Source organism: Podarcis raffonei, chromosome 8 (assembly GCF_027172205.1).
Source record: "Podarcis raffonei isolate rPodRaf1 chromosome 8, rPodRaf1.pri, whole genome shotgun sequence".
Taxonomy (NCBI): Eukaryota; Metazoa; Chordata; class Lepidosauria; order Squamata; family Lacertidae; genus Podarcis; species Podarcis raffonei.
This window is the reverse complement of record NC_070609.1, coordinates 73,210,723-73,229,089: the sequence shown is the minus strand read 5'-3', so window position 1 is coordinate 73,229,089 and position 18,367 is coordinate 73,210,723. Positions and strand designations below refer to the sequence as shown.

Sequence of the window (18,367 nt, the reverse complement as noted above, 5' to 3'; positions counted from 1 at the left end):
ACTTTCACAGCCTCATTTGCTGGGTGTGAAAATGTGTGTGGGCTTGTTTGTTTGTTTGTTTAGCTGATTGCTTAAAAAACAAAAATAGGGAGAGGGCTAGCAAAAGAGGGTAGGTGTGTGAAACCCACCTCTTATTGCCCAGGGCTTCTGCTGAAGGCTGTGATTTCCTAAACACACACACACACACACACACACACACACACACACACACACACGGGTGGGGGGTGGGACGGGACCCATTTGATTTCCACAAATTTGGGAGGGTGGTCTTCTCTTTTTCCCCCTTTTGCTGACACCCCTAATCAAGCTGGAAATTCCCTTTGAAGAATTTGTGGCTCAGAACTCAGCTGTTGAATCCGGGGAAAATATTGTGCCTGGGTATTTGGACAGCCTTGTATTTTAAAGCAACAGTGTCCCTCTTGTTTCTGCCCCCCTCCCCATTGGCTAGGCAGATGCTTTGCCTGCCCACCCCCAAAGTAGACAGGGGCTCATGCTCAATTCAGGGGGGCGGGACGTCCTGGTGTCGATGGCTCAGAAGGGAAACCTCAAATCCTTGCAAAGCAATTATGCCTAACGAGACACTTCCGACAAGTCTGTTTCCAATTCTGGAGGCCTTCAGAGGCGGCTCTGTTACAGTGCTGAATGTTTTGCCTGCAGTTGGTTTAGGCCGTCAGCTCCTTGCGAGAAGCGAGCAGGTTTTTCTCTTCGGAAAGGAGCACACCTTAACCCTCCAAGCCAAAGCAATTCGTCAACACTCCCCTCCCCTCCAACATTTCCCAAAAAATTGCACCCTCCTCCAGAGAGGGGGTGTGATTTATAGGCCTATGTTGATCGCTTGGCAGTTGATTGATATGCGTATGCTAGCAGGTGGAATGGGTCTAATTGCTCTGTAGTTTTACAAGAAGGAGAGGGCTTTTGCCTGCCTTCTGGTTGTTTGAGGGAAAAGGGTGTGCATGTGTTATAAGGAACCAGTCTGGAGCAGGAAAAAAACGAGAGAGAATGTTTTGGAGGAGTTTGAGACAGTCAGAAGAGCCTGGCTGCTGGATGAAGTCAAAGGGTCTACCACCTCCAGCATCTTGTTCTCACAGTGGCCAACCAGATGCCTGTGGAAAACCTGCCATCAGGACCCAAATACAAGAGCAACTCTCTTCCCACTTGTGATTCCCAGTTTCGAGAGGGGGACTGCGCTGTAGATAGTGGGCAGCCACCATAACCAGCAGCCATTGGTAGCCTTACCCTTTATGAATTTTATCTAATCCCCTTTTGAAGCCATCCAAGGAGATCGCATTGAATAAGACCGTCGGGAAAGCCCTGCTGGATCACCTAGCAGTTCGAAAGCATGCCATTGCAAGTAGATAAATAGGTTCTGCTGTGGCAGGAAGGTAAATGTGTTTCCCTGAGCTCTGGTTTCTGTCACAGTGTCCCATTGCGCCAGAAGCAGTTTAGGCATGTTGGCCACATGACCCGGAAAGCTGTCTGTGGACAAACGCCGGTTCCCTGGGCCTGAAAAGCGATATGAGCTCTGTACCCCATAGTCACCATTGACTGGACTTAACAGTCTAGGGGTCCTTTACCTTTTTTACCTTTACCTAGGTCTTTGCATAAGAGAAATGACCTTTTTATATAACTAGAAAAAGATTCTAAATTTGTATCTTTTATCAGTGCTGTCAATTTTGCCATCTCTGCATATTCCAAGATTTTCATCAATCCATTCTTCCTTGGAGGGTGTTCTCTCCTCCTTCCATTTCTGAGCGTAGAGATTCCTTGTTGCTGAAGTCACATACTGTACATAAATAGGCGTTGAGGCTTTCTTTCGGATTTCGCTATATAGTATACCCAGCAGGAAGGCTTCTGGCCTCCTGGGGAAATGTCACTTTAAAATTTCTATTAATTTCATTATATATCATGTTCCCAAAGGCCTCTGCCTTCCTGCGGGTCCACCACCTATGATACAATGACCCCTCACAGTCCTTACATTTCCATCCCTTGTTTGATGCACTTTTGTACATTTGTTGTTGCTTTTTAAAATAATTTTTATTGATTTTACAAATTAAGTCACACACTTAACACAAATAAAATTTTAAAATAAAAACAAGATTCTTCCAAATCTTAGGACTTCCATCATCTCATCCGTGGGTCCTTAAAATGTCTTAATCAACTGCATATTATAGTTTGTCCGAATTGTAGTCCTCCAAAATATCCATAGTCTTGATAATATTGGAAGAGTTATTCAAAGCCTGCCAAAGATTTCAAGTGTTTACACACTTTTGGTACATTTGAGCTAGCTTCTTTGGTGTTAAATGCCATCTCCTATCTCATCTTGTAATAGTTTTTTTTAAAAGCTATAACATGTTGTAAATTCCATTCCTGTTTCATACTTTCCTTGACTGGCTTTAAAAGGAATTTGACAAATTCATAGAGGACCAGGCTATCATTGGCTACTAGTCACAATGGCTATAGGATCGTAGAATTGTAGGGTTGGAAGGGACCAAGAGGGTCATTCGGTTCAGCTCCTGCAGTACGGGAATCTTATGACCGACATGGGATTTGAACCTGAGATTACCGTATTTCTTGCTCTATAAGATGCACCGGACCATAAGACGCACCTAGTTTTTGGAGAAGGAAAACAAGAAAAAAAATATTCTGAATCTCAGAAGCCAGAACAACAAGAGGGATCGCTGCGCAGTGAAAGCCAGAACAACAAGAGGGATAGCTGCGCAGCCTAAATTTGCTCTATAAGATGCACACACATTTCCCCTTTTTAGGAGGGAAAAAGTGAGTCTTATAGAGCAAAAAAATACGGTAAGTCTCATGCTCCTTGAGCTATCCCAAGGATTAATCTTCTGCCTTCACTGTTCTCTACACTGCTGTTGCCTTCTTGTGATGGCCTTTGATCAAGTTTGGAGATACTAGAATCAAGTATCCTCAACCTGCTGTATTTTTAACCTGACTGACCCAGGGCGCTTCATGGCCAAAGGTATATTTATTTCTATATTAAGTTATGAAGGTTGCACCTATGCCATTAAAGCAGTGAGCTAAATTTTAGTTTGATAAGTACTTATTGCCTGTATTTCAATCTTTCCAAATGATTTCTATTTGTGTGTGAGTGTGTAGGTGTAAAAATGGTAGGAAACATGCCCCGCCCCCATCCATTTCTGAACATGTTGCAACTCTAGAGTTGATCTTCACAAACATGAAAACTTCTCTATTCTGTGCCTCTAACACCAGTTTCGGGGAATCACAAGTGGTCCAGCTTTCAGGCTTCCCCTTGGGGCAACTGTGGTTGGCCACTGTGAGAACAGGATGCTGAACTGGACGGACCTTTGCCCGGATCCAGCAGAGAGGCTCTTCTTATGTTCTCTCTGATTTTGCACTTCTTTCATCTCCTTCCCATCTCTTCTCCCACTTGCTTTAGAACAGAAGTGCAGTCCAGACAGAATTCAACCCTGGCAGCATCTGAACCTCCTTTAAGTGCCGGTAGATCTAAACTCCCCTTTGATTCTGCCTCCCGCCCCCCCCCCAGCTTTCATTGCTATTCTGCTCAGAAAGCGCAGGTGTCAAGATAAAGAGACTGCAAGGAAAGTATTTTTTGTTTTAATGTGTGCAATATAGATAAATGCAATTAAAAAGAAAGAGAATTACGTAGGGAGAGAATTGTGCTTCTGTTTCAAGGGCAAGTGCATTGACTTTGAGACTTGCTTTTTTCAGGCTTGGATAGAGATGGGCCAGGACGAAGCGGGGGCAAGGATCTGTGGGGAAGGGCTGTAGCTCAGTGGTTAGAGCACCCGGTTTGCATGCAGAGGGTCCCAGGTCCAATGTCCAGTAGAGTTGGGCATGTCCCCTGCCTGAAACTCTACACAGTCCCCGCTGGAGGATTTGTAGTGCTGCATCGCAATCCTCTATTTGCATGAAAAAATAGGGTTGGGAAGGTGAAGAGCCAAACATTTTCGGGCCACCGCCCCTTTGGTTTCGTGAACTCATCTCCAGTGCCCCCGCCTTTCCCTATAAAAAGGGAAATAGCATTTTTGCACAACCCACTAAGGAAGATAATGGCACAATAAACGCAGTAACAATTAATTGCACATTTATTCAAAATCCAATTAAAACTGTTTAGTTTAATTAAGTCAACAAAATTTATGAACTTGATCCAGTCATACCAGCTTTTCAAAGCCTGATATTCATTTACACCTTCATCTGTCCGTTGCCTCTTAGGGCCCCCCTAAATAATCCCACTGCCCCAGGTGTTGGCACTGCCCTCTTTGTGAATTGCTGCTCCGAGTGGGTTAATGTGGGGTTGGTGGGCGGAGCAACAGAAGACAGAAACAAAGCAATTATAGTGTGATTTAAAAATCACACACAATTGCCGCCCATTACATTTCCTACAAGAGGCAGGAAAGTCATTAAGTGGTCTGCCAAGACCCTTAGCAAGTTTCAAGTGGTAGGTGGGGGGAGAGTTTGGGAACCCCTGAGAAAGGGCCATCTGCAATGCCTCCTGTGTTTGGGATAGACATGGGCCTTTGATCTGCCTCCCTTGTTTGGTTTAGAAGGTTCCTGTCCAGCCAGAGATGCTCAAAACAGCTCAGATTTTAAGACCAAGATCACAATCTCATTTGATTCAGAGCAAGGACTTCTGGAATCTCTCCCAACAATCTGCAAGTCTTCTCTGATCTGTTTCTGCTGAAGCTTTTGCTTCTCTTTTATTGGGGGTTCTCTGTGAGTTGCTAGAGGGACCCAGTGGTCTGACTCAGTGTCAGCTTCCTTTGTTGGCCTGGCTGCCCATGGGCCATTGCCGGTAGCTTGCTGGTCATTATGTTAATCCGGTGACGGTTCTGGTCTGTTTTTAAATCACTCATCTTTTGTATGTGCTCATGAAACAGCATCCTTCTCCTCTCTCACACGCACACACAAACTCTCAAAAGAACCTATTCATTCTTCCACCCCATCCCCAAAATAACCCTACTGGTCTGGGATATTTTAAGCCACCATAATCCTAGCCCAAAGCCCATGGCACGGGAAGTGGCCCGGGTTGCCAGCAGCATTGCATCATTGACTTGGCAGGCGTCCTCATTGGAGGCTTGGAAGGTCAATTTGGGAGGTTCTCCTCCCTTCCCTCATCATCGGTTTGTGACTCTTCCAAAGTCACGTTCACCCGTTTGCTCAGCCGCTTGTCTGGGAGGCTGCTGGCATTATCCGCCTGACGCCCGGGAGGGTGCAGGACCCCCTGGCCAGAGGGTTGCCACCCCACCCCCGCATTTCCTGTAGCAACTGCTCCAGCATACATAATGCCAATACCTCAGGAACTAGGGAATACCATCCCACTAAAAATAAAAATGAAAATCTGCATTTGAGCTATTTGAGCTCCGAAGTCTACCCAGACTGTCTTTTAGAAGCTGGGCTGTTGGAACTGCGGGCTCAATACTTCAGCGGCCGTCTGCTCTGAATTCGTTTTTTTCTTTCATCCTGTCAGGGATAGGATGGCGTGCAGAAACTTCTTGACCCCAGGAGATTTGCAATCCAGATTGGAAGATGGCAACCAGGGGCGTAAAGCAGGGCTTGCAATGCACAGCTCTCACAGTTAACTAAAAAGCTGCTCCTGATTAAATGGCTGGATTATTATTTTTTTAAAAAATGGGAGGATGGGAGTTGGAGTCCAGTGGCGGAACATCTGCTTTGCTTGCAGAAGGTCTCACGTTCAATCCCTGGCATCTCTCAGGTGGAGCTGGGAGAGATTCTGCCAGATACTCTGGAAAGTGTCTGGTAATAAGTGCAACACAGAGTGAAACAATACCTGCATATTAAGGCCTTCTGATTGCAAGGACTGTAGCTCAGTGGTAGAGCCATCGGCATTGCATGCAGAAGGTCCCAGGTTCAGTCTTCAGGGAGAGATTCCTGCCTGAAACCCTGGAGAGTGCTGAGCTAGATGGTCCAATGTTCTGACTCATTATAAGGCAGCTTCCTATAGAACTTCTGTCGGACATCAGCTCTGAGAGGACTACATATACAAAAAGAGAACTCGTTCTCCAATTGTGGATTGTTATGTAGCTGAAACTGTACCACCCAAACCCAACCCAACCTGAGAGGTATCATCATCAGGGTTAAGAGAAACTCTGAGGTTTGCAAAAGTTCAAAAAATATTTAAAGCAGGGGAATGGAACCCCCCAATGAATGAGACACCCCGAAAGCAGCCTAACTGAGCAGATTCTGTGGTCACAGAATGCTGAGTGATTATTGTGGGGCGGGGAGAGGGAGGAGATGGAATGGAGTGAAGAGGAAGCGGGCATGGCTGGCTGGAACCCTGAACTGGAGCATTTTGTCGTGAGTTTCACATGTTATTTTTTTTTTAACACAATGAGTTACTAGGAACGGGTTGCTTTCTTTTCTGAGAACTCCAGATCTCCTCTTTCCTCATTATTGCACACAAAGAACACAAGAGACTGGCTGCTGGTTCAGGTCAAAAGACCCACCTGGTCCAGCTTCCTAATGCTGTTTGATATAAGTCAGTACAACAGAGATGGAACATAGAGCCACAATGGTCCAATTAAGTTTCCAGAAAAAGTGTTTTCTTAGTTCCTTGGATTGTGATAATAAAAGATGCATCACAAGAATTAATGGAGGGTATTCTTTTCCTCTTCCCCCTTCCCTCTTATTCATCCCAGTTTTCCTTTTTTCTCTTTTTGTATCAGTATGTTTGCCGTTGTTTGTATTTTGTCTTTATCCTAATGATTAATCAAGTGTCTTTTTTTAAAAAGCCTTTGGGCAAGAGGTGGGCATTTGTGAGGAGACAAATAGCTTCCTACAGGCATCTCTCCGGCTGTCCTCTGTTGGAAACTGGGTACTGTTCTTGATGGATCTTTGGCATGCTCTGTCGGGCTCTTTTGTTTGTATGCATGTTTGGAATGGCTGTCATTGGTCCTTTCTGTTCTAACGCCTTATTTTCTCCTTTTTCTTCTTCCCTTTCTCCCTTCCCCTGCTTTCTAAAGAACATAAGAGACTTCTTGCTGGTAAGTGCTGGCATTGTTCTCAAACTCCTTCATTAGTCAATCCATTTGTCCTTTAATGGGGTATCAGCTCATAGTTCTTTTTCCAGACTTGTTCAACTAGTGACATAGAGGCTGGGCTCTGATCCAAGAGACTCTCAGTTCAAAATTCATCTCTCTCTCCCCGCTTAGCTTTCTACCTCTCCATTTGCAATGCGGAGAATATAATTCTGGCCTACCTTGCAAGGTTATTATAAAGCCTAGTGAACTAATGGGCATGAAAGAGGGCTCTTGGGCAACCCAAAACCTTGGTTCGGTTGATTTTATGAGTCTTAAGACTGCAACTATATCTACTCTTAACCTAAGATTATGCCCCATTGAACTCAGTGGGCTTATATTTGAGTAGGCAAGCATAGGGCTGCACTCTTAGTCCACTTGCTGGTTAATGAATTGAGTACATTGATTATGAGAAACGGTTTGTCTGAAGAAGAGAGGTGTACTTTGTTTTCAGTTGATACTTACAGCAGCTACTGAAGGAGGTATTGCTCTTTTTGTCAACCACAGGATAAAAATGCCTTTTTCAAGATGAGTTCCAAAACCCATCTTAAGGAACCATCTTCATTAGGGCAACCAAATTATCAGAAAATAGTGGGCAGGGTTTTTTTTATATTTTTAATTGCTTGTGACCTGGTTGCTATCGTTTTAATAAGTATTGGTCTTAGAAATTATAACACATTTAAGTGGCGAGGGATTGGTGGAACTTTTTTTGATATATTTTAAAATAAATTAATGAGTGAATGTTGCGGGCCTGATGTGAAAGAACAAAATAAACACTGATTTGCAATGTTTGAAAATGCTTAAGACCTCCAGAAGAGCCCTGCAGGATCAGGCCCATCTTGTCCAGCATCCTTTCTCCCCACAGTGGACATCCAAATGCTCTTCCGGAAAAGCCAGAGTGTGAAAGCGCTCTCCCCCCCCATGTGATTCCCAGCCACTGGCATTCAAAGGCCTCCTTCCTCTGACAGTGGACAGCTTGTCTCTCCTTCCTCTACAGCTTGCTTTCTGGAGAAGGCATAATTCCTAATCTGCTGCTGTTTGCTTGTTATATGCAGAAATCAAAGTTTTTTTTGCATTTGTTTTCATCCTTAACGGTGGCAACTTCGGATGACGAGGGCCTCTGGAAACCGATAAGGAATGTTTTGAACAATTTGGGCATGTAAACTTGGAGAAGAAAAATTAGATGAAGGGGAGACAGCATAGCAGACGTGGTGTAGATGGAAGGCCTTGCAGCTCAAGGGTGGAGCGTCTGCTTTGGGTGCAGAAGGACACAGATTCAACCCCCAACAGCATCTCCAGGTAGAACAGGGATGAGACACCCTGTCAGCTAGCTGCTCTGGCACCTGGAGTGCTGAGGGCAGGGCGAGCCGCCATACGCTCATGGGGGCGCTGTGGTGATCCGACCACAGAGCCCACCTGGTGGATGCAAGCCCCACGTTGCCGTTTCGGGCAGCGCAGGGCCCCGAGCCACCATGTCACTCCCAGGAGAGACGTGTGGCTCGGACGTGCTGCAGGCCAGGCCCCGCCATTTTGTCACCCCCTCAGGGATGATACCCGGGGTGGACCACACACCCCGCATCCCCCTTCCTATGCCCCTGCTCCCTGTCTTTCCATCCATAAGGACTAGAACAATGGAACCTCATGGGCCTCTTTATCTGGCTCTCACGACTCTTCCCCAAGTCACATCCCTCACCAGCCCTGCTCTTGGGTGCTTTTGCTTGGCTTGTATGTAGCCCTTGATAGGATAGAGAAGGGTGTGTGGAGAAACTAGCCTACTGCAGAGGTGAGATTTACATCCATTGCTCCACCCACTTTGGCCTCTGCCACCACTGGCCCCTGGCCCCTGAAGGTTGCTGAGAATGAAATGCGGCCCTCGGCATGGAAAAGGTTCCGTGGAAGTTTGCCCTTTTAGATTCCCCACATGCCAACGTCTGGGCTTTTTCCTGCTGAATTACTCCCCTCTTATTTACAGTTTCACCCCCTCCCCCAGCCTACCCAAACAGTGTGAGAGGTTGTTGCTCCAACACTGTCTTTAAAACCAGGATATCCGAGCTCTTGGAACAAGAGGGCAGGAGGCACAGAGAGCAAGTGGGAGGGTGTGACACACTGTCGGCCCAAACCTGGACCGTGGCCCGTTCATCCCGGGAACCCCAGCTCTGGGAATCCCAGGATGCCAAGGGAGTGTGTGTGTGTGTGGTGGAGCAACTGGCTTTGAAGAGAAGGAATAAACTGTCGGTCCCTTTGTTCAGTCGCTGCAGATATGGCTGGCATGCGAGGACTGGAATTTGGAATCTGGCCGGCTCTGCCAAGTTATGTCTTGCTCCTCGGCAAAGCGTTTCACATGCCTTTGCTTTTATCCGGTGGGCGACTGCAGCTTGCAGGGTTTCCAGCACACACACACACACACACACACACGCACACACACACACACCCTCCCGATAAGGGACGCCAGGCAGGTGGACCAGGCTGGTACATGAAACGGTGCCTCCTAGTGTCTGCAGCAAGGCAGACTATCCCTCCAGCAAAACATGTGCCCCATAGCTCAGTGTTAAAATATTTTTTCAGCATGCAGAAGGTTCCAGGTTCAATTTCTGGGTAGGACCTGAAACTCTGAAGGGTCCCTGCTAGTCAGTGTAGACAATACACTGTCCACACTGCAAAGCAGACCAGTATACTGTGTAAGTCCATCTAGTTCAGTAGGGATGCGGGTGGTGAGCCTCTTGGGCTTGCCGATTGGAAGGTCGGCGGTTTGAATCCCCGCGGCAGGTGAGCTCCCGTTTTGTCCCAGCTCCTGCCAACCTAGCAGTTCGAAAGCATGCCAGTTCAAGTAGACAAATAGGTACCACTGCAGTGGAAAGGTAAATGGCATTTCCATGCACTCTGGTTTCCATCACAGTATTCTGTTGTGCCAGAAGCGGTTTAGTCATGCTGGCCACATGACCCGGAAAGCTTTCTGTGGACAAATGCCGGCTCCCTCGGCCTGAAGTGAGATGAGCGCTGCAACCTCATAATCACCTTTGCCTGGTCTTAACCATCCAGGGATCTTTTACCTTCATCATCTAGTTCAGTATTGTCTACACTGCCTGACAAAAGCTCTTTGGGGTTTCAGGCAGGGAACTTTCCCAGCCCTCCCTAGATTGAACCCAAGAAATGCATGCAAAGCAGATGCTATACCAGGGGTCGGCAACCTAATGCCCATGGGCCAGAAGCGGCCCACGGAAGCCGTTTAACCGGCCCCCGAACTGAGCCGGTGAGTCCCCACACGCTGCACTAAACCGGCACAGTGTGGTGCAGGGACTCTCTTCCGTGGCTCTGGAAATTGCTTCTGCACATGGCCAGACGCTGAAAATCACTTCCGCATAGGCACAATTTTCGGTGCCTGGGCATGCGCAGAAGCGATTTCTGGTGTTGCGCTGCGCCGGCCCGGCCCACAGAGGATCTCTGTGGGAGTGATCTTGCCCATGCCCAGTAAGCCTTGCTGACCCCTGTGCTATACAGTGGTACCTCGGGTTACAGACGCTTCAGGTTACAGACTCCGCTAACCCAGAAATAGTACCTCGGGTTAAGAACTTTACCTCAGGATGAGAACAGACATTGTGCTCTGGCGGTGCAGCGGCATTAGCTAAAGTGGTACCTCAGGTTAAGAACAGTTTCAGGTTAAGAACGGACCTCAAGAACGAATTAAGTTCTTAACCTGAGGTACCACTGTACCCCAGAGTTGCAGCCCTTTCTGAGGGTGCCACAATCAAAATACTCTTTGCTTTCTGGATTGCTAAATGCTGCATTGCCGCTGGTGCTCCGAGCTCACCCCCGGAGGCAAGCCATTCCAATTTGTCTTTTTAATGCTTTTAATTCCTTGCTTGGTATTTGGGTGTTATGCCAGCAAGGAAGCCAAGGGTGATGCATAGCCTGTGCTTGAAAGCGGGGGTGGGGAGGGATTCTGCACTGAGATCCAAGTTCCAAAAATCGTCAAACTCAGCAACCTGCTGGAATTCTGCAAATAATGCAAATACGTGCAGAAAATGCTTAAAACTCTGGCTCTGGTTGATGCAGGGAGGGGGCAGTGCGCTACTCGCTGCATTGAACCCAGAATTGCCCTACCCAATTTTCAAGACTATTTCTGCATCCGTGATGGCCGGGAACTTAAGCTTTTCAGAGTGAAAGACAAAGTTCTTCAGGATTTAGTGCAGAGTGCCAGGAAGTTCCCCAACTGCACCCTTGTGTGCAACACATTCAAGGCCACGCCATTAGACTGGTTGTAAGTAAAAAAAAGCATGCAGGTGGGGTGTCTGGCTGAGGGGAGACTGAGGTCGGTAGGGCAGTGCCCTCCCCATTTCGCCTAAAGGACCAATCTCCACTGCAGTCTGGCTGCCCAGTTTGGCACAGCAAACACTTCTGACAGGGTTCGATTCCATGCCACACCAGCTTTGATGGGGATTCCCCCGATCCAGAAGGGCTTATACAGTGGTACCTCAGGTTAAGTACTTAACTCGTTCCGGAGGTCCATTCTTAACCTGAAACTGTTCTTAACCGGAAGCACCACTTTAGCTAATGGGGCTTCCTGCTGCCGCCGCACTGCCGGAGCACGATTTCTGTTCTCATCCTGAAGCAAAGTTCTTAACCTGAGGTAATATTTCTGGGTTAGCAGAGTCTGTAACCTGAAGCGTATGTAACCTGAGGCATATGTAACCCTAGGTACCACTGTATACGCATCAGCCAGTTGGAAAAGAGAGGTGTTAAGCTACAGGCCATGTTCCCTGGTGGTTAGTCTTCTGGGGCTGCATGGCTGGGGCCAAGGCAAAAGGGGATAGAAGAATAGATTTGATTGTTTAGCATTGTACAGGAGGCTCCATTCTAACTATGAAAAAGCCAGTGTTGTGTACACACACACACACACCTCCAAAGGTGAGGAACCAGGGATCCTCACAAGTCAAGGACATTTTCTGGCTTGGCAAAAGCACAGAGCAGGGCTGGGTGTGTGGCCCAGGGAGAGGGTCAGCCCAGGGCCAGATGCAAAGGTTTGAAGGGCCACATTTTAGCCTAAGGGCGGAGCCTTCTCACTCATGCACTAAGCAGATTATTATTTTCCAGTGTTAGAGGCTTGACCCCCAGACTATAAGAAGTCGTTTGTGTGTTCTAACTTCCTAGTCTGTGTGCAAACCATACATTTAAAGCTCATTCAGCCCCCACCTGCCCAGCCCCCTGGCAAAGAATCTTGGCAACTGCAGTTTACCGTATTTTTCGCACGATAGGGCGCACCGGTCCATAGGACGCACCTAGATTTGGGGGGGGGGGAATAAAGGGGGAAAAATTTACCCCCCCCCGCCAGGCGCGGGGCTGGGGCGGGGGAAGCCCGAGCTTCCCCCTCCCCCAGAACGGGACCCAGAGCCATGCCGAAGCTGCGCGCAGCTTTGGCATCGCTCTGGGAGCTTGCGGGGCTGGGGGAGGAGGAAGCCCTCCGCCAGCCTCCAAACCATGTCGGGAGACAGCGGGATGGCGCGCTGCGCCTCTCCCGCTGTCCCCCGAGTTTGCGGGGCTGGCGACGGGGAGGAGCAGGCTTCTCCCCGTCGCCAGCCTTCTAGCCAAGTCGGGGGACAGCAGGAAGGGCGCGCTGCGCCTCTCCCGCTGTCCCCCGAGTTTGCGGGGCTGGCGACGGGGAGGAGCAGGCTTCTCCCCGTCGCCAGCCTTCTAGCCAAGTCGGGGGACAGCGGGAAGGGCGCGCTGCGCCTCTCCCGCTGTCTCCCGAGTTTGCGGGGCTGGCGACGGGGAGGAGCAGGCTTCTCCCCGTCGCCAGCCTTCTAGCCAAGTCGGGGGACAGCGGGAAGGGCACGCTGCGCCTCTCCCGCTGTCCCCCGAGTTTGCAGGGCTGGCGACGGGGAGGAGCAGGCTTCTCCCCGTCGCCAGCCTTCTAGCCAAGTCGGGGGACAGCGGGAAGGGCGCGCTGCGCCTCTCCCGCTGTCCCCCAAGTTTGCAGGGCTGGCGACGGGGAGGAGCAGGCTTCTCCCCCCCGCCAGCCTTCTAGCCAAGTCGGGGGAGAGCGGGAAGGGTGCGCTGCGCCTCTCCCGCTGTCTCCCGAGTTTGCGGGGCTGGCGACGGGGAGGAGCCGGCTTCTCCCCCCCCCAGCCTTCTAGCCAAGTCGGGGGACAGCGGGATGGCGGCGTTCCGCCTCCCCGCTGTCCCCCGAGCTTGTGGGGCTGGCGGTGGGGCTCTCCTGAAGCCTGGAGAGCTAGAGGGGTCGGTGCGCACCGACCCCTCTCGCTCTCCAGGCTTCAGCGAAAGCCTGCATTCGCACCATAGGACGCACACACATTTCCCCTTCATTTTTGGAGGGGGAAAAGTGCGTCCTATAGTGCGAAAAATACGGTATGCCCTCACAGAGCTACAGCTTCTAGCACTCTTAAAAAACTACGGTTCCCATGATTTTTGTGTGGGTGTTTTAAGTGTATTGTGTGCATGAAGCCCCTCTCCCGTAAAGACCACTCCCTATCCCTCCTCAGTTGCATCACTAAGCCTCCTGGTTTCTCCAGGAGACTGGAAAGTTTCATTCCACGCAGCCAACCTTGAAAACCTGCACATTCGGAAGTAACTTTCCCTTAGCTGAATACATATCTATGTAAGAAAGTGTAGTGGAATTCAATAGCACTCCCTTCTGGTTGAAGGACAGAATGCTTCTCTTTTTCTTCTTCGTTTTTTGCCGGTGGCTTGTGGTTTGTTGACTGTTAATATTTTTTAATAGAAGCATAAGAAGAACCTGCTGGATCAGGCCAGTGGCCCACATATTGTTGTGAACAGAGATTTTCAGCTCTGACAAATAAAAGATCAGATAAGAGAAAGGCTTCTTTGTCTTGATGAGGAGATGAGAGTTTGTTTGTCTCAAATTAGACCTAATATAAAGGAGATTACCTGGCAAAAGCAAGCTCACACCTCTCATTGAGTTTGTATACATACTTAAGGTATATATACCTATGTAAGAGGCTTGTTTATAATTATATATTGGGAATAATTCTTGGTCTTAACATAGGTGCATTGTTTTATACTTTCTGGATGTCCCATGATCATATTCTAAAGCAGTTGTGTTCTAGGTTATAAATCAAGCACAGCTAGTTGTTGTTTCTTTTTGTTTTCCAATGTATTTCTTATAATAATAATAAAAATTCGATATGGCACAAACAAATTTTCATTCTGAAAATGTGGCCTGGAGAAGAAAGTTTGAGAACCACTGCCTTAAAGGAAGCTTAATGGAAAAGCATCTGAAATTAAAAGGGATCAGGTAGCAATCATAGAATCGTAGAATTGTAGAGATGTAAGGGACCAAAAAACCCCACCTAGTCCAGTCCCCTGCCATTCAGGAATCTTTTACCCAGTGTAGGGCTCGGACAGACAGCCCTGAGATTAAGAGTCTCATGCTCTACCCACTGAGCTATCCCACCTCAGGAGGTGATGAAGAAGACCTTTCTCTGCTGAAGACCATGGAGAGTCACACTCAGAAATGCTTTATTACAGTGTTCGAAACTCCCATCGTTCTAGGCACATTTTGGACAGAGAATTTCATTAGCGCGAGTAGTTTCTGAGTTCTGGGCGCAGTACTGCGCCTAAGATTTCAGATTAAAACTGCAGAGTGGAAGGAGGACCTTTTTCTGCCTCCCCACTTCCAGCTACTCTCTGAAGACTGGAGAAGAGACCCTCTTAAGAATATTAAGGGGGTGGGCAGGGGAAGGACTAGACCCTGTGAAAAATGAATGTAATATTTTAGCTGCAGTTCGTTCGTTTTCAGCTTTGTATTCTTGTTATAAAAAAGCGTGCCTAGACATTCCCTTGTTGCCAGGTTTAAGATGTCCAGGTTTAAGATGCCATTTAGCTCCTAGCTTTCATATCTCAGTTTCTAACACTGCTTTATTAATATTAATACTATTGTGGAGGGTTTCTGTTCACGTTCCCAGCCAGCCATGCCTTCTTCTGTTTGTTCTATCCCTTGCTCCCCAATTTCCTGTCCTCACACCCCCATCCTGCTCAATCTTCATTGGGCTGTTGTTGTTGTTTTGGGGGGTGTTACCCTCTTTAGCTTTTTCTCTTTAAGAAGATTTTGTGGACTTCTCCAAGCGCTTAGGGATTCCGCAAATCCTGCTGACACCTCCCTCTTTTTCCATGGATGGCGCTGTTTTTTAGGCTGCATAAGGAATGGTGCTCGCGCCATGAACATCAGAAATAGAAAGGGAGGATAAATAAGGTTGGCATTCTAGCCAGGGGAGGAAGGGTCGTAGCTCAGTGGCAGAGCAGCTGCTTGGCATGCAGAAGGCCCCAGGTTCGATCCTCCAATCAGAGTCTCCCAGTGAAACCCTGGAGAGCCACTGCCAGTCAGCATAGGCCAGGCACAGGCAAACACGGCCCTCCAGATGTTTTGGGACTACAACTCCCATCATCCCTAGCAAACAGGACCAGTGGTCAGGGGTGATGGGAGTTGTAGTCCCAAAACATCTGGAGGGCCGAGTTTGCTTATGCCTGGCTCAGGCAGTACTGAGGAAGATGGACTTAGGTATCTGACTCAGTCTCAGGCAGCTTTCTATGCTCATACAGCTTTCGGATTCCTTTTTCAGACTCTAGGTCTGCTGTATTACCCTGTCTCTTGAGGGTCCTGATATACGGCAATTGTTTGCCATTCTGTTCCCTGCTTAAACACCCTCCCTCCCCGCCGCCAGCCCATCATGGTAAGGCTGTTGTTAATTCTAAGCACCCCCAAGGGACCAATCCCACTTCCACTCCCTCGGCCTCCTCTGTGGCTTGTTTCTCCTTTATGCCGAGCCGTTAACAAGAAGCCTCTAAAATCCTCCAGCCAGGAAGGAGGTCTGCGTGCTTTAAATGGAAAGTGTCTGGTTTGATTTGGCCACCATCCCGGCCTCTGCGGTCAAGGAAGGGGCTGTGAGAAAACTTAACTCACATGTTGGCTGCCATGAGCTGCGGGATTAGTGGATGGGGTGGGGGCAGGGCTCATCTCCCAATTTCTTGGCTTGAAAATAATTGGCTGATCTCTTTTCCGAAGTTGAATCCAGGTGCGTCTTATCTCTGACAGGTCAGTAGGTGGCAGTGTTACTCTGCCAGAAGAGAAGGAAGAGCCTAAAAGAAAGACTTTTATCTGCCTGCTACAGTAGCCAATATTGTGCTCTCCAGATGTTGCGGACTACAGTTCCCATCATCCCTGATCACCGGCCATGCTAGCTACTGGGGATTAGGGGAGTTGTAGTCCACAGGTTCCCCAGCCCTGCTAGATTTCCTTTGGTTTTTGGTGGTGGAGAAGGGGCTGTTTAACTGAGGGAGTCTACAATTTTATTATCATCATCGACACTGTTAACAATAATAATTTATCATCATCAACTGCTCTTCTCCAGAAAGTCCCAGGGCAAGTCACAGCAGTGCCAAATACAACAGTAAAAACAGTTTGAACCAAATGACAATCACAAATAGGGTGAGTCCTAATATAGCTATACTTATAATGTTAGGGTGGCGCTGTGGGTTAAACCACAGAGCCTAGGACTTGCTGATCTGAAGGTCGGTGGTTCGAATCCCTGTGACGGGGTGAGCTCCCGTTGCTAGGTCCCTGCTCCTGCCAACCTACCAGTTTGAAGCACCTCAAAGTGCAAGTAGATAAATAGGTACCGCTCCAGCGGGAAGGTAAACGGCGTTTCCGTGCACTGCTCTGGTTTGCCAAAAGTGGCTTAGTCATGCTGGCCACATGACCTGGAAGCTGTACGCCGGCTCCCTTGGCCAATAAAGTGAGATGAGCGCCGCAACCCCAGAGTCGGCCATGACTGGACCTAATGGTCAGGGGTCCCTTTACCTTTTTATAATATATTGTTATGAGTTTGTGGGTGGCAGGCTCCCATGCATTCTTGGGTCTAGTAGGTGTTAGAACCAAGGCTGGGAGAGTCAACCTGGATTGCAGACTCCTAAATCCTTGGACCTAGCTTCCCATGTTCAGGAAATCACCTGGGGTGAGCGCCTGGTACCGCTGAAATCTTGCACCACTCAGAGATTGGGGTGGCACACAACAACATGTATCTCAGGTATCAAAAGCCAGGGAAGCAAGGCTGTATCATGACGGTGCCAGATGCCCCTCTGTGCAGAGGGAATTCAACTGCTTAGGGGCTTCCACAGAGAATGCACAAAAAGAATTGCCAACAGAGAACCCCCCCCCCCCAATTTAGACTCAACCTGTGGTGTTCTTTCTCCTTCCTTCGGTGTTTGTCTGTCTCTTCCTGATTCCCCCCCATGCCCCCTTTTTCTCCCGGGGCAGTATTAAATGACATCATTAAAATCCCTGCAGGCTAAAAGGGGGCAGGAACGGACTCTTCCCCCAGCCTCACCTCCTTTTGGTTGTTTTTCTCATTAATGCTGCTAATTAGCTTGTAAAAGCAAGGGAAGAGTGTGCAGTGTGTCTGTGTCTGTGTTAACCCATTAGCACTTCAGACAGGGCTCCTTGAGGGAGGGAGATTGGATAGAGGGGGCATCATAAAACCTGTTTATGCTGCCCGCCTGGGCTGCGGGATAAATACCAATTAGCTCTCTAGCCAAACTGGATTTTAAAAGACCCCAGTGCACAGCTGGAAAGGGATCAGGGATGTTACTGCCATTCTCTCAGGCTCACTGGCCTGCCGTCGGAGAGCGTGGCTGCTGAATTGGATTTCCTAAGCACATATACTAATAACAAAACTCATTTTCTGAGAGCGGGTGCTTCTGCAGCCAAGTTGCTAGTGTCTGTGTGCAGGAGGGGGTGGTCAACAGACCCCTGGGAACCTCAAACGTTTGCAGAAATCTCAGACTGGGAAGTTCTCGTAATGAGAGGGAAGGGGCTTTGCTGAGGCAGCAGGAGACCAGCAGAGGGGTTTCTATAAGCTTAAAATGCAGGATTTTTGGTGGTGGTGATTTATTATTATTTTTTAAATAGATTTTATTAACGTTTGAAAAAGAGTAACAAAGCTCAGCACCAAATATCTTTTTTATCAGATATAAAACCCCCCTAATCTATACAGGTTGTTTTTTTAAAAGTAAGGGGGGGAGCTTTCAACAAGGACTTTATTTATCCTGTAAGATTTATATGCTGCTTACGTGTAAAAAACAAAACAACCCAAACAAAAAATCTCTAAGTCACTGGTAGGCAAACTAAGGCCCAGGGACTGGATCCGGCCCAATCGACTTCTAAAGCCGGCCCATAGACAATCCGGGAATCAGCGTGTTTTTACATGAGTAGAACGCGTGCTTTTATTTAAAATGCATCTCTGGGTTATTTGTGGGGCCTGCCTGGTGTTTTTACATGAATAGAATGTGTGCTTTTATTTAAA

The 18,367-nt window shown here is 48.1% G+C and overlaps 1 protein-coding gene across 5 annotated transcripts in view; it reads left to right on the top strand.

The window, feature by feature from the left end:
* The window catches only part of AGRN (agrin), a 241,442-nt gene that overhangs the window by 66,520 nt on the left and 156,555 nt on the right, over nt 1–18,367 (top strand). For 3 of the 5 annotated variants that reach the window (XM_053400804.1, XM_053400803.1, XM_053400806.1), the window contains exon 3: nt 6,981–7,001. The exons of the other annotated variants lie outside the window; for them this stretch is intronic. In XM_053400804.1, the coding sequence (XP_053256779.1) occupies nt 6,981–7,001 (21 nt within the window). The remainder of the gene's footprint in view (nt 1–6,980; nt 7,002–18,367) is intronic. 5 annotated transcript variants of the gene reach the window in all.